The sequence below is a fragment of the Lipophrys pholis genome (genome assembly GCF_963383615.2).
Source record: "Lipophrys pholis genome assembly, chromosome: 8".
In the NCBI taxonomy this organism is placed as follows: Eukaryota; Metazoa; Chordata; class Actinopteri; order Blenniiformes; family Blenniidae; genus Lipophrys; species Lipophrys pholis.
The window spans coordinates 3,542,613-3,567,859 of record NC_137630.1 but is presented as its reverse complement, the minus strand read 5'-3'; the positions used below and the strand labels follow the sequence as shown (position 1 = coordinate 3,567,859).

Below are 25,247 nucleotides of genomic sequence, written 5' to 3'. Positions count from 1 at the left end.
ACTGTAGTGATTCTGTGGTGATTCTGTGGTGATTCTGTAGTGACTCTGTAGTGATTCTCTAATGACTCTGTAATGACTCCAGTGATTCCGTAGTGACTCTGTAGTGACTGTAATGACTCTCTAATGACTCTAGTGATTCTGTAGTGACTCATTAGTGACTCTGTAGTGACTCTGTAATGACTCTGGAGTGACTCTAGCGATTCTATAATGACTCTGGAGTGACTCTGTTGTGACTCTCTAGTGATTCTGTAGTGACTCTGTAGTGACTCTGTAATGACTCTGGAGTGACTCTGTAGCGATTCTATAATGACTCTGGAATGACTCTGTAGTGATTCTGTAGTGACTGTAGCGATTCTATAATGACTCTGGAGTGACTCTGTAGTGACTCTGTAATGACTCTCTAATGACTCTAGTGACTCATTAGTGACTCTGTAGTGACTCTGTAATGACTCTGGAGTGACTCTAATGACTCTCTATTGACTCTAGTGATTCTGTAGTGACTCTGTAATGACTCTGGAGTGACTCTGTAGTTATTCTATAATGACTCTGGAGTGACTCTGTAGTGATTCTGTAGTGACTCATTATTGACTCCGTAGTGATTCTGTAGTGACTCTGTAATGACTCTGGAGTGACTCTGTAGTGACTCTAATGACTCTGTAGTGATTCTCCAGTGACACTGTAGTGACTCTGTAATGACTCTGTAGTGATTCTCCAGTGATTCTATAGTGACTCTGTAATGACTCTGGAGTGACTCTGTAATGACTCTGTAGTGATTCTCCAGTGACTCTGTAGTGACTCTGTAATGACTCTGTAGTGATTCTCCAGTGATTCTCTAGTGACTCTGTAATGACTCTGTAATGACTCTGTAGTGACTCTGTAGTGATTCTCTAGTGATTCTCCAGTGATTCTATAGTGACTCTGTAATGACTCTGGAGTGACTCTGTAATGACTCTGTAGTGATTCTCCAGTGACTCTGTAGTGACTCGGTAATGACTCTGTAGTGATTCTCCAGTGATTCTCTAGTGACTCTGTAGTGACTCTGTAATGACTCTGTAGTGACTCTGTAGTGATTCTCTAGTGATCCTGGAGTGACTCTGTAATGACCAGTGGTGTGCAGTCAGTGAAGTGACAGAGTGTTGACTCTGTCACTTCACTTCTGTCAATCAGAGACTTACCGCTTGTTGTCTTCCTCCCAGAACAAAGCCAATCACAGAGCAGCTCTGGCGATTTAAGAGTCGCCCCAAGACTCAGACATCATGATTGCTGATTGGTTTAATTCTATGTCAGTCACTCTGGTGTAAATCAGTAATTGGTGAAAACGCTACTAAACCCCGCCTCCTCGGAGCGGCTTTCCTCAGCCCCAGGCTGCTCACACACACACACACACACACACACACACACACACACACACACACACACACACACACACACACACACACACACACACACACACACACACACACACACACACACACACTACTAGAGAGAGAAATGAAGAAATCCTCGTATTTTCTTGAAGCTTATGTGTAAGTAATGACGAATACATTTCAGGGTCCATTATTAGTTTGTTGGCATGAACATATTTCGACAGTATTACAGTTTATCAATATATTTTATTAAAAAAAATAAAAATCTTCTTGCACGACAGCACCCTGTCGCCCTCTATTGAGCAGCCGCCACTGGATCTATAAGTGAAATCCATTTCCCATACACAACAGGGGCTTTCAGCACGACATAGAATGTGATATATTGTTAAGAACACGACCTGTCGACAAATTCCCTTGTGGTCAGCACCTGAGTATGAACTGGGCCCAGTTGGTCCGTCTAACACTGGACCCAGTTCAGCACGTAGATCCAAGAGCACTGCTCCAGGAACTTACAATCTGCTTAACGGCCAGTCATCATCATGAGTCAGGAAATCTTTGTGGGCCTCAAAAACTCTCCCCATGGTGATCCTACCACTCGTCTTCAAACAGTGCCCGAGCATCCACAGTGCAGCATGCCACACGGCGGGCACCACACTATCACTCAGCAATCAGACTTACACACATTGTCACAACTGATAATCAATCAGCACTATTCATTGCTCTATATTATTGATAATCAATCAGTTCTATCCACTGCTCTATATTATCTGAAGCTGAATATGACATATGAACACCGTGCTGCTGATTCAGTAGTAATGTTCCACTAAATAAACACATCGATACCACTGCAGCTCGGCTGTTTATGATTACGTGGATCAATAAGTGTGATATGTGAAGACATTAAATGAGATGAGTCTGGCTTCAATTCAACACCTCTCCATCTGCGCTGCCAGTTTCCCGTCTCCAAAATGTGCGTGTGCAAGGTTCTCCATCAAAGTTAATTTTTTAAAATTAGAATGTTTGTGTGGGAAACGGCGTACACATCTTAGGCACTGTTTTGTGTGCAGGCTTCATTTTGATTGAGGCTCCTGAGCTGTGGAGTTTTTGAAGAACCTGTGATATGGACATCTTCCTTTCTTTACTCGGCACGTATCAGAGTCACAGTAAACTGCCCCAATGAAATCTACTTCTTTCATTTCTGAGAAAATGAGTCGTTAATGAGTAATGAGTGTGCAGCACAGGCTGCAGAAGCAGAAACACACACACACACACACACACACACACACACACACACACACACACACACACACACACACACACACACACACACACACACACAGATAATCAGCCTCCTGCTTCCTTCTTGGCGGAGTCTGTAGGAATCTTATGCGGGTCAGTGCTCGTGGCCTCTTTATCCCTGCGAAGCGGCGGCCCTGACACCTGGCCTGCCGCTCCCTCCCAGCTCCTCATTATTTGCTGCTGACACTAACAGGAAGCGAGCAGCCGGAAAAATGGGTCATTTTGATGCAACAGTGGATGTTTGCATCTCAGCCTGACTTGTGCACCAACACAGGACGAACGACAACCCAGGACCACATGAACACAAAATGTGCAATATTAGTCCTGGTCTGACTGAATGAAATGAATACTTTTAATATATTTTGTGAAGTATTGGACGTGTCTCAGTAGGTACTTGCTTCAGCAATTTGGTTCAATTTAATCTGATGAGGTTCAGCAGCACTGGATCATATAGTAATCAGGGCGAGACAAACTTATCGTATCAAAACAATATACAGATTGCAAAGTATTCTGAACAGTAATAAAATATGTTTTCATGTGATAGTGCTTCCGTGCTCTATCTGTCTTTTCACATCATTATTCTAACATTACATCAAATCTGGTGACGAGAGAACAGAAGAACAAAAAAACTGAAATCCAGTCAACACACTGCTGCTGCAAAGAAATAGAACAACAAGAGGTGCAAGAAGAGAAAGAGCCCTGCTATTCAGAAGTACAAATCCCAAAACCTCCAAAGACATCATCATCATCATTATCATCATCATCAGATACAAGAATGATCATAGTGACCTACAACACTTTTTTCATTTTAGCTGAGCACAGCCCAAATGTTTGGCTTTCAAAAGAGTTGTGAAGAATAAATAACAATCTAAGTAATTATCAAACATCTAATCCACACTTTCACACATAGTAAATGGTTCTGTTTTGGTCGCAGTAAATGTAATAAACTTAGTAAATAGTAGAGAACAAAAATCACAACTATAATTCAGAGAGAGCTGACATATGTATTCTATCGCCCATGAATTACTATGATATTGACATCCATGCTATATGAAACGCAAACTGCACAAAATCTGCTATAAACCACTTTTGGATGATGTTTATTTTTGTATTTTTTGGATCACTCACTGAAAGACTGTGAAATGAAAATGTCTGAACCTGATAATAAAAGTGGAAAGAAGAATGTTTTCACTTCTGAATCAGCTGGTTGTGTTTTTAATACATTAGTAGAGCAGAATTCAGTGAGGATAAAGATGACACAACACTCTTCATTATGCTCGCAAAAACTGTTTGAATATTTAATTACATTATTGGCAAGTTACTTTTTATAATTTTGTTATATTCAGTTGTGGATTTTGCTATGAGAGATGTCCAGCTGGCCAGGACACACCGAGAACCAGAGGACATGAGAATCACCTTCTCAGGTGCGTCTGGTGGAGGCGGGTGTTCACCCAGCCCGGAAAACAAGTCAGGTCCACAACTCAGTTTATAAACATATGACTCCACACACCCAAGGTATTCTACCAGCAGCTTCTGAACAGTTCACTCACTCCAGATCGCTCAGCATTCAGAGAAACTACATGGAGTTGATGAGAGAGGAGGATGCTGCAGGGAGCGAATGCTGTCACTCTGTAGAACACATCAACACACATCACTACTAATCCACACGCTCAGTTACTAACTTCACCAATACAGGTGATTCTTGATCTTCTTGAAGATTCATTGGAGCTAAAAAAGATGTTCCAGGAATATCAGGAATGTGTTAAAACCAATGACCAAATGTCCTCAAGCTTCAACCTTGAGAGAGGCACCAGACAGGGGTGTCCACTCTCACCATCTCTCTTTGCAATTTCAATGGAACCACTAGCAGCAGCCATCATACAGAACAATAACATAAAAGGAATACGAACAGCAAATGTAACACATAAAATATGTCTCTATGCAGATGATGTGTTACTTTTCCAGCAAAATGCACAGACTTCTTTTCCAGAAACAAAAGGGTTAATAGACAGATTCTCCTCAATCTCAGAATATTCTATAAATTGGAACAAATCAGTCGTCTTGCCTATCAACTCTACATTTCAGCACACACCGAACACCCCACTAAAACCAGGGAACATCAAATACCTCGGCATTAACGTCTCAGCCATACTCTCAGACTTGGTGTGCTTAAACTACACCCCCCCCTTATTAAAACATTAGAGGAGGACCTCACTCGATGGAGGACACTCCCTATTTCACTTATGGGGAGAGTAGCAACAATCAAAATGATGGTCCTGCCTAAAATTAACTACATCTTCTCAATGATCCCAACAAAACCACCAAAAACCTGGTTTAACACTCTTGATTCTCATGTCTCAAAAGTCTTATGGAAAAACAAACCATCACGTATAAGTTTAAAAACACTCCAGAACACCACGGACCAAGGTGGCTTAGAACTCCTAAACTTTTATAATTACTATCTGGCCAATAAACTACTTTATGTTGTTAAATGGATTAATCAGAAAACATTAGGGTCCCTACCTCCCTCCCTCTCAACCTCCCTACCTTACCTCACCTTATTTCACTCTACAATAGGGAGCAGTGGGGCGGTGCCCAGGGTGGTGGGTCCAGGCTACATAACTGCGGTCTGGGTTCCTCCCCCGACTGTGCACCACCCACAATTTTCACCACACTTAGTCACGCAGGGTCTTGAGGGGGTAAGCCGCTTTCGGGGTTCTGATGCTTGGCAGCGGTAGAACGCCCGGGCCCCGCTACCCCCCAATTTTAAACCGCACTTTAGACACACACATTGCATCCACCTCTTCAAATCACAAAGACACACCCCTACATACATCCAACATTCCACAGGGTGGGGGGTGGGGCTCCCCCCAGAACCTCCCACTGTGGTCTCACTCTGGGCCGGGGTGAGTGCGGCTGGAATGCAGTTCCTCTCTGCACTCTCCATCTGGTGCCTCCTGGGCTGGGGCATGGCTCTCTGGGGTGGTTCGCCGAAGCCTCCCCAGATCTGGGCCAGGGTGACGGTGTCATAACGGTGTGATAACTGTAAATAATATTTGTAGCACTAACAAAGGGTATTCGCTCTCTCTTTGAGTGTTCCCCCCCGGTCATGTACGGCAACCATGCCAACTTCTAATAAAGGCAGCAACAGGAGGAGACTCCAGGTCTCTTCCTGTTCCAAAAGCGGTTCTGACACCAGAAGGCTCTCACATTATATTGTTATATTGCCCAAGATGCTGAACAGGACAAGGGGGAAAAAATAAAAGACCATATTGCAGATTAGCTTCAGGCTAATTTACCAACGCTGCCCGGACAAAAGCTCTTACTGTTTGTTGCGCTGTGTTGTTCGGCACCGATCGTGGATGATGATAATAATGCATTGGTTTTATACAGCACTTTTCTTGGCACTCAAAGACGCTTTACATTGCATTATTCATTCACTCGGTGGTGGTAAACTACGTTTGTTGCCACAGCTGGGGTGCCATTTTGCGCCATCGGCCCATCAACCATCAACCACTCACTCTTACACACAGGCAGTTCAGGGTCAGTGTCTTGCCCAAGGACACTTTGGCATGTGGGCAGGCAGAGATGGGAATCGAACCTGCAACCTTTCGATTGGGAGACGACCGCTCTACCAACCGAGCCCTGCCGCCCGGGATTACTGGGTCTGGGTTCACCGTCCCGAACCAGACATCGGCCTTGCTCAGCTGCAGAGGTGGGCTTGCGGTGCAGCTGGAAGAGGGGAGACGCGGTGCAGAGAGGAGCCGGGCTCGCAGCGATGCGGATCCCGCTGAAGAAAAAAAAACAATAAAAAGGAAGTCGTCCAGCAAGTTAGAAAGTTCCGGGCCCGGTCCGTGTGAGTTAACACATGGTTCCTTGTGTCCTCGTACGAAGTCCTGCATTTTGTTTGACGCGAATCCGTCTTGGAGATGGGTGTGTTTTCGCGGGTCGGACTTTTATACCTGCGCGTCATGTTGAGGTACCTCCTTGGGCTGGTCTCAGGTTTCGAGGCCATGGGTGCGGTGGAGCTGGTGGATCCCCCTGGTGGTGAGGTGCAGGGGTGCAGCTTCCAGGGAGGGGTTCCCAGGAGCCCCCTGGTGGAGGTCACGTGATCAATGGATGGCAAATTTTTCCAGTGGTGACCACATGTTTCTTTGAAACGTGGTCACGCCCTCCTTGTCCGGAGGGGCTCTGTACTCTGTACTGTACAAATCACCGAGGGATTTACATGCTGGTATAAGTGCAAAATAAATGGACCGTATGTCTTCATTATTTGTTGTGAAAAAAAAAACATGCAGCAGTTTATAGTGTTGGGGAAACGGTACCATCACTGTATCGCTGTGCTGCCGTATGAAACATCTTAAATACAGTCATGTATGTTCAACACAACATTTAATCTGTTTAATTGCACTATGAACATTTTTTTTTTTTTTGCAGAGGTCCTAATGGATTCAACTACAGCTACAGCAGAACTGGGCTGGACTCTCCATCCATCACAGGGGGTGAGTAAAACAAATTGAAGCATGAAGCCAGTCAGCAAACAACCTGCAGCAGCTGTGGGGCTTTCTCTAGTCTGCTTGAAGCTTCAAATAAACCCTTTTAATCTCATTTTATATACGTTTGCAATCATATTCTCTTTCACAGTGACCCTTCTATCCCAGTTGAAGGGTCTAAATGTGAGATTTAAAGTGAAGAAAGGTAGAACAGCTGATCCAGATAAATCTGAGTCTCTTCCTACTGGTTCTCCTGCACGTTGCCTTTCACTTCAGCTGAGGAATGTTAGATTAAAGCCTCCTACACACTGTGTGACTCTCGGCCGTCGCAGACAAAAGATTGCGATTGTGGGAGAGTCGTTGTGAAACCGTTGGTCGTACGTCTGCGATCAATTTCAGACAATGTCAGATATTTGGGGTGATCGTAGCTACTGCTGCGATTTTCAAGGGCCGAAAATCGCCCAGCGTGTTGAGGGCTATAGATTAAGAATAGGTAAGGTAACCAGGATTAAATCCCCCTGAAGTAATAATATCAGCATATTTTCTTTCACTGTTGGTTTACCTGTAACCTGATGGAAACAGCTAAAAAGGGCTAAAAATGTAGAATTATGAAACGGCTAAAATACTTCAATACAGCTTCACAGGGTAAAACAGTCAAAATTGCTGAAATATGTATTGTTCTAAAGTGTCGCTGCAGAATGTGATTTAAGATTCCGTTTTGTATGAATAAAGAAACTATACATAACTTTTATGCGCAACTTTCAGGATTAAACTTGTTTTGTGGTAATAGATATCTAATTAGATTTTCGAAGCCTGCTGTCGAAATGTTTCAAGATATTTAACATGTTACCCATAAATATGTTCCGACTCACAGAAAGCGTGAACATATTTGTGGACACGGGAGACAAGAGGCAAACTTTTTTTAGACATTCAGTTTATTTTCAATCTTCATTTAGTTGATTCTCTTTCTCGTATTGTTGAAGGGAGTTTATGCTGGAGGCGTACACACAAACCCTTGTCCACCTGTGTCTCACCACAGACATATTTCACTTATTCGGTACAATGGCGCACGTAACTAAAGACGGGACAGTGCATTCACAACCACATCGTCCTTCACTGCTAATGCACATGACGACAAAAGTAAACTCCTGTAAGCGCAATGACAAACACATAAGGCAAGAATCTCGTTGCACAGTCGATTCTGCTCAGTGTACACAACCACCGGCAAACAAGCACCAGTGACGCACACCTCGAAGACATCATGTCACATCAAACTGCGGATTTGTTTGCTGCTGCCGCCGCCGCCGCACAGCTAGCTCCAATTCACGCAGGTGAATTTAAGTCTGCCACACCAGGGAACAAATGAGCACTTTCTTGAACAGCCAAAGAAGGAAAAAAAACCTGCTCAACCAATGCTGCAAGCACCTCGGATTTAACAACCCCCTTCTTCGTGTATTTTGAAACAGGTGCTCCATAACAATCAGCCAATTCAATTAGGTCATCCTTGTTTAGTACCTGGAGTACCTGTTTACCACATCCAAAGTGGGGTTATTCTCAAACTCAAACAAAACCTAAAGAAACGACATAATTGCCCAGAATGACACAGCCAAAAACACGAAGGGCTAATTGCACACCAAATTATCCACAAAACCGGTTCCAAACTAGTCCCAGGCTCAAATTCACTCAAAATAGCCTTGACGAAGCCAAAATGAAATTTCTTCAAATCCAAAAAGTTACCATGCACCACAAAACCTTACTAAATTACTAAACTGCCAACAAAATTGTGGCGATAACATGAGAACAATAAATGACTTTGCTAGGAAATGTTAATTCGACTGAGCCCCCATAAATATGTTCCGATTCCAAGGGCAACATCTGCTCAAACAAAATCACAGTGGTCATTAAGACATGCTGAGATGACTAAAAATTGCAAATAAAAGTAGTAATGTGATCAGGATGGGAAGAATTTGATATGAAGTAAAGAAATATCAACAGCCTTTCGTGCTCTAACCATGATTGTGCAGTGAAATGTCCTTCTTATATAATCTAATTTTAAGAGTCCTAATTTGATAATTTGTGCTGACGCATGATTGGATTCTGCCTATTTTAGTTACGGAACCATTTGTTTTCCTGTGTGATATACAGGCCCATTTTAGTGTTTTTTTTTAAAGATGTCATCACCTGGTTTTCTGATGTATCCAGTCTCCCTTAAAATGTCTTTAAATCAATTGTTAAAATTCATCAGGAAAGACATTTAATAAAGAGCTTGTTCTGACCCTTTTTCATCCCCCAACTTCCTCTGGTGAGAGTACATGAGAAATTCTGACTGGTACGGATGTTTAGCGCATGTTGACTGTTCCGCAGGAACTGTCAATAATGCTGATAGCATAGCAGTTCTTGGCTCACATGAAAAATTAAAATAAAAAACCATCATGGTACAGATTTCCAAGCGGAAGAGCAACTCACCCCGGAGATATCAAATGAAATACAGGGTAATTTGTAAATCACATGGGGTTCAGCGTTTATACTAGTCAAAGGTCCGCCGTCTCTTTAGCTCTGGGGAGCTTTGTGAGGGCAACCAAATGTGCAGCCTTGGAAAAATGGTCCACTATAGTTAGGATAGTGGTCTTACAGTTGGAGCGGGGAAGGCCAGTGACGAAGTCGACTGCAATGTGGGACGAGGGACGGCTTGGAATGGGCAGAGGTTGCAGGAGACCAGAGCTTGGTTGGTTGGAGGTTTTGTTCGCGGTGCAAACGGTGCAGACTGCCACAAACCTCCTGGTGTCGTGGTTCAAAGTGGGCCACCAGAAGTTCTGCCGCAGGACCCCCAAGGTGCGGGATACGCCCGGGTGACAGGATAGGCGAGAGGAGTGAGCCCACTGCAGGACCTGAGAACGTACAGAGTCAGGAACAACCATGATATGAACAGGACCATCACCTGGGTCAGGTTGCTGCTGGAGAGCCTGTTGAACCATGTTCTCAATCTACCAGGTGAGGGAGCCAACAGTGCGGGTCTTGGGAAGAATCGGAGCAGCTTTGGGAGATGGTTCTTCTGTGTAAAACTGATGGGACAGGGCGTCGGGTTTAATGTTGCGGGATCCGGGACGATAAGTCAAGTCCATCCAGCTTGGCGGCAATTGAGACGCTTGGCCTAGCGGATGTATTCGAGGTTCTTGTGATCTGTCCACACGATAAAAGGTTGTTCGGCTCCCTCCAGCCAGTGCCTCCACTCCTCCAGGGCCAGTTTTACTGGCAACTCCCGATTGCCAATGTCATAATTACGCTCCGCCGAAGAGAGTCATTGGGGGAAGAAATCACAGGGGTGAAGCTTATTATTGGTGCAGCGAGGGGGGCAGCAGTTCTGCTATAATCTCAGATGAACCGCCGATAGAAATTGGCGAACGCAAGAAAGCGCTGGAGCTGCTTGTGGTTCTCAGGCTGCGGCCAGTCCAGAACAGCCATGAGTTTGGCAGGGTTGATCCATATTTCATCTTGAGAAATGATATATCCTAGAAATGATACATTGTGTTTGTGAAACTCACATTTCCCAGCCTTGATGTAGAGCTGGTTCTTCTGGAGCCTCGTGTTGGACATGTTCTTCGGGGTCACGGGAGTAAATCAAGATGTCATCAAGATAAATATCCACAAAACAATCGATTGTATCTCTCAGGATGTCATTCATCAGGTTCTGAAAAACCGCAGGGCATTCGTGAGTCCAAATGGCATCACCAGGTACTCGAAGTGTCAAAGAGGAGTGTTGAAGACACTCTTCCACTTGTCTCCCTCCCAGATTTGTACCAAGTGATAGGCGTTTCGGAGATCCAACTTGGTAAAGATGGTGGTGTTGAGAAGAGGCAACGGGTCCCGGTTCTTGATAGTGATGTCATTAAGGCCTCGGAAGTCATTACATGGACGAAGTGAGCCATCTGTCTTGCTCACAAAGAAAAATCCTGCGCCCACTAGGGACGAATGAAGCCAGCCGCTAGGGATTCCCGGATGTCGGTCTCCATAGCAGCACGTTCTGGTTGAGACAGGTTGTACAGATGACTGTGAGGCAATGTGGCCCCAGAGAGTAGATCGATGGGGCAGTCGTAAGGGCGATGTGGGGGAAGGACCAGAGCCTTATTCTTATTGAAAACCGGTGCCAGCTCATGATAGACAGCTGGGACTGAGGAAAGATCCACTGCCTCAGGAGGTGCGGACCTCGGAGTATCGGAGGGAGTCAGAGTGGAACGCAGGCAGTTATCCATACACTGGGGACTCCAAGAGCTCACCTCCTCCCTTTCCTAGTCGATACGTGGGTTGTGACTCCTCAGCCAAGGGTAACCCAGTACCGGGGGGGTGGGGGTGGGATTTGAGAGTGGTTGATCAGATGGAACGTGAGAATCTCCCGGTGGTTCCCAGTGAGGACCAGGGTAACGGGGACAGTCTTATGGCTGACCTGGGCCAAGTGGAGATCATTGAGAGAGCGGGCTTCAAGCTTGGACTCTGGTGGAACAGAAGGGATGTTGAGCTGACGTGCTCGTTGGAGATCCATAAATTTCTCCTCTGCTCCGGAGTCCACCAGCTCAGATACGGACAAAGTCTGAGTCATGAAACAGAGAGTACCGGGTAGTTGGAGACGTTGAGGAGAATTTGTGACAGTTCGGCTCACCAGCAACCCCTCACCTACTGGGGATCCCGTCCCCTTTTCCAGAGATAGAGGGCAGTTGGCAGTATGACCTGGCTCTCCGCAGTAGAGGCAGGCGTTGGTTGAGCGGAGATGGCTCCTCTCCTGCGGGTAAGCCGAGCCCGGTCTAACTGAATGGGTTCTGGCTCTGTGACGGGTGACGAGGACTCCATATTGCCCGGCTGGGCCTGAGGCAGAGACGTGGACTGGGACCAATAAAGGCACGCTCCCGGATGCGGTTATCGATACTGATGCAGAGAGAGACGAGTCTTTCCAGGTCTGGTGGGCGCTAATGGGTGGCCAATTCATCCTTGAGATGATCTGGGAGTCCCTGGAAGAAGACACTCTGGAGGGCTCGATCGTTCCAACCGCTTCCAGTGGCCAGAGTTCGGAACTCCACAGCGAACTCAGTCGTGCTGCGGGCGACCTGGCAAATGAGTGTCAGGCGGTCTCCAGCATCACTGCCTCGGACGGGTGGTTGAAGATCCTCTTCATCTCCTCTGTGAAGGACTGGTAGGACTGGCAAACTGGGAACTGGCTCTCCCACAGGACGGTTCTCCAGTCACGAGCAGCCCCAGACAGGTGTCCAAGCATATCGGCCACCCGAGCGCAGTCAGATGAGTAGGATATGGGCTGCAGCTCAAAAACCAGGCCCACCTGGGTTTGGAAGGCCTGCCAAGAACCCAGGTCTCCCGCATACCTCTCAGGAGTGGGTGCAGGTGGCTTACGTGAGTTGCAGGTGTGCTGGGTTGACGGGTGGAGATTCTGGAACTTGAACCGAGGCACTAGATGAAGCAGAGAACTGTGAGGTTAGCCGTGAGACCTGATTTAACATGGCCGGGTTATTCTCCACCAGGTTTTGAAGCAGGGCGTCATGATGACTCCACCCTGATTCTTGATTAGCTCACGCCTGCTGGACTGAGGAGGTCAAGTCTACTCCTGGCTTGTTCTCCGCTGTGCTCATTATTGCTGGATCTTACTGCTATGATGTGGTTTCTGAGGCTCAGGTGCGGATAAAACAGCAGGAGACAGTCGGGTACTCTAACAGAGTTTATTGTAAAAGTAAAGGAATTGTACAAGAACTAAACTGAAAGTCTTAACTCTGAATGGTGTTCGTCGTCCAAGAGGGAGGCTTTCTTTCATCCAAGAAAGTTTCTCAGAAGTGGATTGCACAGTCGAGTGAATCCTCCATGAGCGGGTCTCGAAGTTGAGTTACCGCTGGGCTCCGGTGGCAGACGGTCGAGGGTGAGTTGTACGGCGACGGGAGCAGCTGGTGGGGCTGGGGTCAGGTCCGATCAGGAAGAAGCGAGAGCCGAGATAAGCGGGTTGTTAGAGTGCTAAGATCCAGTCGGGCACCCGTTTAAGAAGTGCAGATGATCAGGAGAAACAAGCTCCACCCGGTGTAGCAGCTGAACTGAATCAGGTCATTAATGACCCCAGCGTCTCCACTTCCTCAAACACAGCAAGGGGGAGGACAGAAGAGGAATTACCAAGTGTTGGCCAACAGCGCCCCTATGAGGCCGCTGAGGAGTGGGGCATGACAATAGATGGAAGAGTGAATAATGCAAGATGAAACAACTGTGGTTTTTTGTATTTTATTGCATGACTTTCTCAGACTTTAATGCCTGTTAATAACGTGACACGTGAATAAATGTAGTTTCACATGTAGCATGTTATGTCAATAATAGACAAAGAATGTCCATTTTGAATCTGAAAATAGACACATACCTGTTTATAATATGTAAAGATACATGAGGCAAATCTTCCATATGACACAAGTTATACATGGACAGACCGTAAATAACCAATGCAAGACGAGAAGAAAGATTCTGGAAGTGACACGTGTGGGATGAGAGGTCTGCAACCCTTACGATCAAAAGAGGTGTTTTTAACAATTTCCACCATTAAAAATTCATCTGGAGCCACAAAACATGTTTCACAAGAACACAGCTTATACACAGTTCATATATCATATAGAGAACATACAGGAAAGGAAGTCACCTTGGCCAACAGGGTCTACATCAGTTGCTTGGGAATCAGATGGGCTACTGGAACATGGCAAATATGGACTCGGGTGGACAATAGGGAAGAGATGAAACGCTACAACATGAGCAATCCTAAAGAAATAGGATATACTTGAAATCCCACAATCAAAGTTACTCAGAAGCATCTCGTAGTTCAGTGTTCTAACATTCGTAAACACCAGCTGCGATCACAACTAGAGCTCAATGAAATACAACAACAATGTAATGGCAAGGGGGAGCCAGGACGCCAGGTCAGTGGGGGGATGTCACCATCACCTGGATCACGCCACATCGCATCAGCTGGAATAGATGTGGAGCGTTAAAGCTGACGTGGTCTCCATAGTAATAGAAGCACTCATAACAGCTAAGATACATCACAGAACCCTCAAACTCCCAGGGCTGTGTGCTGAGCCCCCTCCTGTTCACCCTGCTAACGTATGACTGCTCTGCCAACCACCAGACCTGTCGTATAGTGAAGTTTACTGATGTCACAGCAGTGGTGGGACTTTTCACCAACAACGATGGGATTCAACACAGAGAGGAGATGGGACATCTGGAGACTCCTCTGCTCCTGCATCATGGTGTCTCACGGTGTCCTCTGCTCCAGCCCTGTATCGCTGCAGCCCTCACAACTTGTACTGACATCACGTCTACCTATCTGTTTATTTATCTGTTTTGCTATTTAAAACACCTTTCTGTCTTCATTGGGTCTATTTATATAATTTTTCTGTCCTATTCTATATTACTCTCCATTGTATTCAATTTAATATTTCACTTATTTATGTTTCGACGTCGACAAGACCTGAAGTACAGAATCTCGTACCATGTCAGTGTACTGATATGACAATTAAGAATCTTTGAATGGTTGAATCCTTGAACTCCCAGACCTCTGGTACTCCCAGGACTCTGACAGATGACCTCAAACGGCCAGACCTCTGGTATACGGCCCAAGCTGAAGTAAACTGAACTTACTTAGAAAAAAAGTTAAAAAGTTGTCTTTTTTCTTTTAAGGTAATAGCTTCTTTTCATTGGAGATTGTTTTCACTTGTACCTGTACCTGTACCTGACTCACCTCACTCCAAACGTCACTGCATGTGCTTGTTTATGCCCCCATTGTTGGCACACTGCTTCTATCTGCACCCCTAAACTGAGCACCTGTAGACTCTGAACTGTGAAATAGTTTCTATTCTCCTTTCTATTCTCTTTATGTAAAATCTGCATTTTCACAACAAAGAATATTTTATTCTTCAATGAAAAACATGAATAATGTGCAGTTATCCAAACATGTGTCAACATTTTGGAAATAGATCGATCATAGGTCCATAGAATTAGTCCTGCCTGTGTGGATTCTGCAGATAGAATTCCTCAGCATCTTGGAAAGAATATTCATCTACATTCCTCCTGGATTTGAACACATCAGGACGAGTCAGAGAATAACGAACGTTTAGACCACGTGGCATCAATTGACCAATCACGTTGCTCGTTACTGGGTGTAATACAAACCGGAAGTCAGTGGCGAGTTGTGTACCCGAGCTGATAATTCAATATATTTTGGCGAAAAAAGATGAGTTTAGGCAAAATTAGATGGTGACAAGTAGTGATAGCCATTATACACATAATTTACAGACTTTGAGCAACACATCCGCTGTTGTTTTGGCCGTCTTTCCTGAAAATCCACCCTCCAAATGACGGCTGGACGGCTCGCCGAAAACCATGGTCAGAAGAGATATTTTACTCAATCTTTAAATGTAATATCCATTAAAAATACTAAAAATACTTTTTAGATCAATATTACTTTCCTTTTATTGCATTATAATCGAACTGTCATATCAATAACAATTATATCCCTTCTTAGTAATTAAACTCTTTCTAAATGAACAATCTGTGATCTGAATGCTTGAAGAGAGACACTAATACTTTTTTACCTTTTCTATTGGTATAATTTCCATTGTTCCTGTTTCATTTTCTTCAATCAGTTTTATAGATTTGATGTTTTTCTAACTTCTCCTTATTTTATCAGTTTCTGATCTTCATCAGATCTTTTTAGTAGTTTCATTGCACATCTCAGAGCTCCACATAAAACAAAAGTTACGTATGTAACTACAGTTCTATTTCATCCCTTCAGACTGCCAGAGGCGGTGCTTTAAGCACTGGATGACGTATAACAACAAAGTCACGAGGAACCTCCAACTTTAGACCCACCTCATGACCCAGAAGGGTGCTGTCTCAGAAGCCCCTCCAGTGGGTGGGACACCGCCATATTTAGTTTGTAGAATCTCGCAAATGTCATTTGCGACATCCACGAGGCCGCTGCACAGACTACGTCCAGTGGAACCCCACTTGATGCAGCCCAGGAAACTCCTCATCGAATGGCAGTGTACACCTGCTGGCAGCGGATGCCCCTGTGAGATGTAGGTGTGCCTAACAATCTGCACAACTCAATGGGAAAGGCGTTGCGTAGAAAAGACTTTGCAGTCAATTGGCATTGGAAAAAACCTTAAGAGGGGGCCTGTTGTAAAGTTGAATCCTCTTTTGGCTGCCTCCTCCTCTGATGAGGCTGGGTCTCTGTAGAGAAGCGCTTACGGTTCGTAGGCTGGTCAGGAGGCAGATGGCCAGACAGCACGGCCAGGTGTTGCCCTCAAAATTAGCCAGGCATGCGAGCCTCATGGGCCGGGGCGTAATCACGCATTTGGTACAGGCATTCCCTGAGAGAGCCTCCCGAAGGTGATTCACATCGAGGCCGGAGGGACACAGGTCATGGCCATCCTCCGCTTGGAGTGGGGCCAAAAAATCTCTGCAGGCCAGAGCACTCCAGCATCGTAACCCTCCTTTTTTACGTTACGTTACGTTACGTTGCGTTGCGTTGCGTTGCGCTGCGCTGCGTTATTTATTTATTTATTTATTTAAAAAGGAACAAAGTTAATTAAGCAGTACTGTTTGTATTATAGTACTGTTCTAGGAGTCAGGTCGAGCTTAATCAGTCAGGTCATTTACATTTTTTAAACTACATGACCAAAAAGCTACCGAGGTGTACTAGAATGCACCATGAAGCCCCGTCTCAGCGAGGTTACATGGATAACATGCTACATAGATACCTCGGTCATAAAGTAAACTGGTCTGGTTGTTGTTCCAGAAGCACATTAACGGTTCTTTGGGTTGGATAAACGCAGTAACGCCCGAGCCCAGCTCCTCCTGGCCGCTCCAAAACACAGACAGTGATTCAGTCTGGGGAGAAACAGCTGCACCTGCACTAGGAGAGGCTCAGGAACCTGCAGGAGGATGATTATCACAGTCCTCCAGTGCAGTACCTGGACAAATACTTTTTCATTTCCATACATCATAACTTCCAGAAAGCTAACTAGAAAGGTGTAAAAGCACAAAGAAACACATAAATGGGCTGAACTCGCCTGTCTGTCAGCAGTGGCAGCTTGTCATATCTTGGTCTGGCTGAAGAGCTCCAGGAAAATAAACCAACTTATGTTGTAATTTTTTCTCGTTATCTTGGGAAAACGAATCCCGTTATCTCGGAAAAAAAACCTTGATATCTCGAGAAAACCACTGAAATTAGAGAGAGTTAACCATGGCCTTTTAGGGATTCCATACAGCTCCCCCCCAAAAATTTCAATTTAAAAAAGAAAGTCATAATAGGAATCGAACCATGTCGCACAGTTTCAAAGAGGAAAGTTCTACCCCTCCACCACCAATAAAGCTACAGAGCAAAGGATTCTTAGAAAGTTCTCATCACTGCGTCATTTACCACGAGTTATCTTCAGTTTCTCTGCTGAAGTAAGAGTTTGAAACTTGTAGTCGTAAATAATTGACCTAATTAATTTAGATTCTTAAGTGCTTTAGCTTTAGCTGCTAACAAGCTGGTATTTGTTCCACTCGCTCCGGTTCTGTGAAGCTCCGCCTCATTCAGCAGCAGCCAATCAGCTCTGAGCTTCTAATGACGTTGTTAGTGGGGCTTCAGGCTTCAAGCCCCATGAGGCATCAAAATCACGTGATCTGAATGAATGGAGCCACAGACTGAGCATGTCACTTTCACTTTACTGCATCCAATACACACTGCATGGTGAGAGAGGGGCGAGCTACACTAATTCAACCATCAGTGTGGATCAGGAGGAAACAACCTGAAACAGCAAGAGGAGACCAAGAACCAGGGAGTTCAGTCCTCACACAGTAATTATGTGATATATAGGAGGAAGTTTTATTCACAGACAAGAAAATATTGTAGATAATCTTAAAGAATTACTAGCATACTTTGCTCAGCCTCTCTTGCGTCTTCAAATAATGTAAAACGAGTCAGGATGCTACAATTGAAATCTACCGAGCATAACGCAGTGGCGAAAAACACAATCAATGGACACACCAGGTGAAGAATGCCAACCACTGACCTCTGTTGAAAGTTCGCTGAAACGCCGCTTGTGCAGCTCTTAGAGGGCGAGATGACTCGCAGCTCCCACCGCAGGGGGCAGGGCCACATGCAACAAGCAGCAAACAACTCGAGAGCAGTTGAAATGGGATGGATGGATGGATGGATGGATGGATGGATGGATGGATGGATGGATGGATGGATGGACTATACATAATGCTAACCCTAACGCTAACCCCAACCTTCTCACGCAGTTGAAAGGCACTGTCTTAGTGAAGTCCATTTGCCATTTACGTACCAATTTTAACCCTAACACTATCCCGAATGCTAATGCTAACCCTAATGTGATCCCTAATGCTAATGCTAACCCTTTTTTTCTCTTATCTGTTTTTATCTGTTTTTACTGTGAAGCACTTTGTGACTCCATGTCTGAAATTGCTAAAGAAAAAAAAAAATATATATATATATATATAAAATAAATAAATAATGTGATCCCTAATGCTGACGCTAACCCTAATGCTAGCCCTAAACCATCTCTAAATGTATAGTTATAGTTTTAAATACTTTTATTTTTTGCATGCACGTGTCATCTTATCAGTTCTTTCTCTCTGTTGTCCTGCAGTGGGAAGAAGTCAGTGGATACGATGAAAACATGAACACCATCCGAACATACCAGGTCTGCAATGTGTTTGACAGCAGCCAGAACAACTGGGTACGCACCAAGTACGTCCGGCGCCGTGGTGCCCAGCGCATCCACGTCCAGATGAAGTTCTCAGTGCGTGACTGCAGTTCCATCCCCAATGTCCCCGGCTCCTGCAAGGAGACCTTCAACCTGTATTATTATGAATCAGACTCAGACATGGCCAGTAAATCCTCTCCACCCTGGATGGAAAATCCCTGGGTCAAAGTGGACACCATAGCTGCAGACGAAAGTTTCTCCCAGGTTGACCTTGGTGGTCGCATCATGAAGATTAACAGTGAAGTTCGAAGTTTTGGACCTGTTTCACGCAATGGGTTCTACCTGGCTTTCCAGGACTATGGGTCCTGCATGTCACTGATTGCTGTTCGAGTCTTCTACAGGAAGTGTCCCCGTGTGGTCCAGAATGGAGCTGTGTTTCCTGAGACTCTGTCTGGAGCAGAAAGCACCTCTCTGGTGGCAGCCAGAGGTGTCTGTGTTCCCAATGGAGAGGAGGTGGACGTCCCCATCAAGCTGTACTGTAACGGGGACGGGGAGTGGATGGTGCCCATTGGACGCTGCATGTGCAAAGCTGGGTACGAATCAGTGGAGAACGCCACGCTCTGCAGAGGTAAGAAGCTAATGAGCACTGCTTTAATGATGCTATTGCTTCTGAGGTTGTGTTAGGGCTTCAGCACCACTACCCAGGCCACCTACCGGATCCATCACCAGACTTGTTTTAAAGTAAACTGAATTAAACTGAGCATATTTAGCTGACAACAAACTTTTCTTAAACTTGGCAACAAGCTTTCAAAGCACCTTGAACACCTTTAATCTCTCTCCCCGCCTTCCGTTGAATAATCCTCGTGCCTGCCTTAAGACCCGGTCACAAGCCGCCGTACTTGCAAGTCCTGCTGTCTACTTGCAAAAACATGGGCAAAATGTGGGGATCAGTAGTGGTGAGTACCGCCTCCGTCTGGATGTGGGAGCACGCAGACACGCCGTAGCACTTTTCGTGCACGACGAACTTTGGCTGCGTTCGGGCGGCGGATTCACTCCTGTACAGGTGACGCTCGTGCCTTCTACAGCCAGTGAGCGCACGACGCGCTGACTCCGTGAGTCTTTTAAATGTTTCCCACGGTCACTTGCTCTACAGACGGCTGTGCTTACTCGGCACTTCCCCAGTTCTACTGTGCAATGAGCACGCAGAAGTAAGTACGGCCTCCATAGGATAACATGGAAATCACACGGAGATCGTACGTTGCAAGCATGTTGTAAGTACGTTGTAAGCACGTACACCTCACTTACCACGTGTGCGACGTACGATGCACGCAACCGCTCACGACCAGGCGTGGCGTGCGGGCCACGTACTTACACTTTGCACAATCGTGCAAGTGACGTGCATTGACGTACTCCCACCCTTCTTTTGCCACTCCCTCCCCACATTTTCAGAAAAACGTTGCGGCCGTGGCCTCCCCAAAAAACATACAGACTTAAAACACGCACGGTGGGTTGTGACCGGGGCTTTAATGGCAAGGCGCAAAGATTAGTATCCTAGATGGCCATATAATAACAATAATAATAATAATAATAATAATAATAATAATAATGATGATGATGACGGTGATAATAATAAATAAAATTTTTACAATTTTTGATTTCCTGCGATGAACTAGTCCTTCAGCGTTGGCAGCATGAACATAATAAACACATGAAAATGTGTGAAACATTCAGGAATATGTTGCTACAACGGTTCGGCTAACTGTTTCCAAAATAATTGAAACAAACAGTGAAAAGATATGAAGCGGTTGGGAGAGGCACCTCATAGAGGAACTCAAAGGAGAGCAGAACGTCAGGTTTTTATTGGAGATTATTGAGCTCTTCAGTTATTCTGAGGTTCATTATTCTTTTTTATCAGTTTGCATCTTTCTTTCTTTCTCTCCCTATTTTAACATTGTTCTGTCCTCAACACACCACATGATATAAAACAATTGCTGGTTCTGAAGAGCTCATCATTTCCATCAGCAGGATTTATCCAGTGTAATCATGTAACTCCAACAAGCTGTGCACAAGGTTTGAGGTGAAGGTATTTCAGTTTGTTCAGTTAGTAATTCTAGTTTTACCTTTCAAACTGAGTCGATGGCTCCAGTAAATCCACATTAATGCCATGTGATTGGTTCCTGTGGTATATGGTTTTCTTGTGTCTGTGTTGTTCCACACAAAGCGTGTGTGTCAGGCTTCTTCAAGGCTGCTCAGGGAGACCACGACTGTCAGCAGTGCCCCATCAACAGCCGAACCACCAATGAAGGAGCGACAAACTGCGTGTGTCGCAGCGGCTTCTACCGCGCCGACTCTGATCCTCCGCAGATGCCTTGTACCAGTATGTACAGACACACGTGTCACTGTCACAGTCTTCCAGCTGAAAACCCCTCATTAGACCGTAGTGAAAAGCCTTCTCTGACCCCATGTGTACTCCGTTCATAATGTCTACCATCTCCAGAAGGTTAGAGTACGCAACTTTAATCAGCTTATTTTACATACAACACTCTTTTGGGACCCAGTTGTCTGTTTGGTTTTATCTGGTAGAACCATGGCAGCCTTTTCTAAACCCCTAACACGCACACATTTAACCCACCTAAAGTCTTTACCTTTTCATTTAAAAAAATGACATGATATAGACAAAGGTATTTAGCAACACCTGTTGAATTTAGCTGTTTTATTCAGACCTTTTGCCACAGGTATGTAACAACAAATGTATAGCAAAACATTTTCGACAATGGCTTGTTTTTAACAACTTCATATTGAAGGATTTCAATCTGATGTCAGTATAACCAGTGTTTTGTGTATACGTTCTAATGATTTGCTGTTAGACATCAAAAAATGTATTTGTTATTCTAGAATTATGGCCATTTTAAGGACATTTAAAGCAGATATCAGTTGAAATTACTCCAAATGACTGCATTATCAGGTTTATTTCAAGAAAAAACACACAGAAATTCATGCCTGTTGATTCTGAATTGAGACAGATAGTTTTCATCAAATTAGTAATGCTGTAATCCTGCTTGGTCTCATGTTGATACATGTGATAGTGAGAATAAAATAGAAAGTGTACTACTTATAATTATGGCATGAACAAGTGAAAGAGTTCTACAGGTGGTGTGTTTCAGAGTGTTCGGTCCTGAGCTCATAGTTTCAGACATAGAAGCTCTGATCACGTATCTCTGAGAATAAACAACCATGAACCACATTCACGCACCCCGACAAAGGCCACGCCCCTCAATCGGGACATTTCTCACCTGGATGTGAAAACACGCCTCAGATTCAACATCACGCCACCCATTGGTGAAGATGCAACAAGAACCTGGCGCGGGTCACGCAAACGAAGCAAAGAAATCAAATGTTTCAATCTAGAGACCTGGGCCACAGTTTTAGCTCGCTGGACGAGTCACACTGTGTTGACTGTTCTTCGAACAGTTCTCAGGACCCTCCAGAAGACAGAGCAGCTGATCCTCCCACCTGCTGAGTAAAGACCACCATCCCCCGAAGAACACAATTCTTCAGTCCAGTGAACCGACCGCTTCCCTGCTGTGCAGCGTGTGTTATAGATGTTTGCTGATTGGGTGTGTTGATTAGTAGATGATAAATGTATGATAACACCTGCGAGCTAAATTGAACCATTCCAGGGCCCGGTTGTTCAAAACTAGGTTATATTAACTACTGGTTAAGCCCTAACCGTGGGTTAAATCCTTAACCCGCCGTTAGCTTACTGACCGTTAAAAATGCGTTGTTTAAAACATGGTTAGTCATCCCGTTAGTTAACTTCGCCATCAAAGTTAACTGTGAGGTTAACAGCAGTGGTTAGCGTCCCTGACGCCGCTCCGCCCAAGGCTCCGCCCACTTTGAAGTCTCTGTGCTCTCATGTTTTGTCTTAAACATTGTGGTGGAGGCAGCGCAGTGTTTATCTGCTCTATTAAACGACCATAAAACATGACAAACTCCGCTGCTTCCAGGATATTAAAGTGGAAACATGAAAGCTGAGCTGGATGATTGGATGACGCATCATGTTGCCTCATTGTTTTTAACTTTACGATATAACGATATAGAGAGTGGACTGAGTGGCCATAGAGGAAAATAATAAGAACGCGTGGGAACGAGATAATAAGTTGTTACCTCAAATTAATTAAAGTGAGTAAATTCTTTAGAGGAGAGGTCTGCATGAGGCTGTGTTGCTCCGCTATGAGACGCTCCACAGAACTTTGTAATGAAGCAAACTCTTTGGTTCATCAGTAACTAAACTACTAAACAAACTACATACTACTGTAAATGAACGTTTGGATTCTGTTTTGCCATAAAATGAGCCTTTTAACGGCTTCATGTGAAAGAGAACTTTTATTGTCCATCAGCGTGTTTACATAGGTTGCTATTGGAAACGGCTATAGAGCAGCATTCTATCATTCTACACCTCCTTTCCTCCATGTTGAAGCTTTTGATTCAGACACGTCCAGAAATAAAGTGAAAGAAGCAGAAATTCACTATGGAATGCCCAAATGTTGAAAGATAAGCCCCAAGCTCATTTATTTATGGTAAAGAGGGAATACGTGATTCAGAGCTGCTGAGAATTAGATCCTCTCTCTTTTGGACCAAGGTGAGTTTAACACGTCTGTGTTTCACATGCTTTAGTTAGAAAACACCAATATCTAATGTGCTCCACATTATTTGATCTCAAAGCTCCATAACAGCAAATATTATGGGATGGAAGCGACATTGGTCAAAAAATATAATACGAGGAAACGAGATAGTAACTCGGTGTCTCGAGTTATTAATTTGAGGTTACTAACTATTATCTAATTTCCACACTATATATATATATATATACGAAGGCGTAACTCTTCATTAGAGTATTGACTTATATCAAAGTTTAGTCCTCGGTTCACCCTGTCCTTCCTTTGTTGAACTGGTATCATGAACGCAGCGCTGCCAGTGGTTAACTCTCACCATGGTGTTCCATGGTGAGAGTTAACCACTGGTAAAAAGTTAGTTTAGGTCCGCAGGTGCGTTAACTTTAATGTCAAAATAACACCTGGTTAAAGTTAACAGAGTTTTGAACAACAAAATAACAGTGCTGTTAAAGTTAACGGTCAGTTAAATGTATTAAACGGCTGGTTAAACAATAACTGAGTTTTGAACAACCGGGCCCTGGTGGTTAATGTGTATTTATTGAGATCTGGTGGTTGTAACAGTCCTTGCTTGATCGCACACTTTCCCTTTCATTTAAGTGTTAGCTTATATATTGTAAACTACAAACTTTAGCCATCTTTACACGTAAAAAAGTATAAAAAGTATATTTCCCCCTCTACGTTTAAATAAAATCTCCATTTACACGGACCCACATACACACCTGGTTCAAAGCTGCTATGAGCGTGCCAAGCCTGTAGGGGCAGTGTAGCGAGAAACATGAAGCCACGATAGCCAAACAGAATCCTGGAAAAAAAACACCACGTCACAAATTGTGAATATCCACCTCCCCCCCTTTAGATGCAACCGGAGACACTGAGTCTGTCCAGATCTCCACTGTGGCCAGAGTTTTTAAGAATCACCGTTTGTGGTGAGTCGTAGCCGCGTTTATGTGTAAATGTGTGGCCCAAACGCAGAGAAATATCACTGTTTCTTTAAATACCCGGGTACGTGTAAACGTGGCCTTAAACGTAAGTGAATCTTTTCAATTGAGACTAGTTTGGTAATTAGTCTCTGGGTCCAGGTAGTGTCCTCACAATTATTAAATAATAAATGGCATTCATTTCAATTAATAATTAAAATTTATGAATGACTTTGTTATTTATAAACCTTAAGAAATCAATCCATTACTTCCAGTAGTTATGGATGAATAGTTACAATTCATTACAATTAATCATTTAAATTTATGAATTGCTCTGTTATTTATAAACCTTAAGAAATCAATCTATTACTTCCAGTAGTTATAGATGAATAGTGACAATTCATTACAATTAATCATTTAAGTTCCTGCAGTGAGTAAAACACTGTTTATTGGAACATGTGGATCCACAGGAGCGGTAGAGGCCGAGCGGGGGTCAGGCAGCTGGACTCGAGAACCAGAGATCCAAAAACGGGGCAGCAAACACTGAGTCTGAAGAGAGGAGGAAAAACACGAGTCAGCAGAACGAGGTCCAAAAGGGCACAAAAGTTTCTCTTCAAAACGCTGAGCTGGCCGAGCATAGTACCACTTACGTAAACGGACGATCCAGAGACTTTATGGAGGAGGTGATGATGAAGCTCTCAGGTGTGCAGCTCAGCTCCAGTGCGGGGCATGTCGACTCCGCCCACCACAC

General features: G+C 44.4%; 1 protein-coding gene across 1 annotated transcript in view; it reads left to right on the top strand.

The window, feature by feature from the left end:
• Nucleotides 1–25,247, top strand: part of LOC308113171 (ephrin type-B receptor 2-like) — a gene marked incomplete at its 3' end in the record, with an annotated part of 59,623 nt that overhangs the window by 16,833 nt on the left and 17,543 nt on the right. Inside the window, exons 2-4 of the mRNA XM_080469207.1 lie at nucleotides 7,104–7,168; nucleotides 18,847–19,531; nucleotides 21,125–21,280. Of these exons, the coding sequence (XP_080325333.1) occupies nucleotides 7,104–7,168; nucleotides 18,847–19,531; nucleotides 21,125–21,280 (906 nt within the window). The remainder of the gene's footprint in view (nucleotides 1–7,103; nucleotides 7,169–18,846; nucleotides 19,532–21,124; nucleotides 21,281–25,247) is intronic.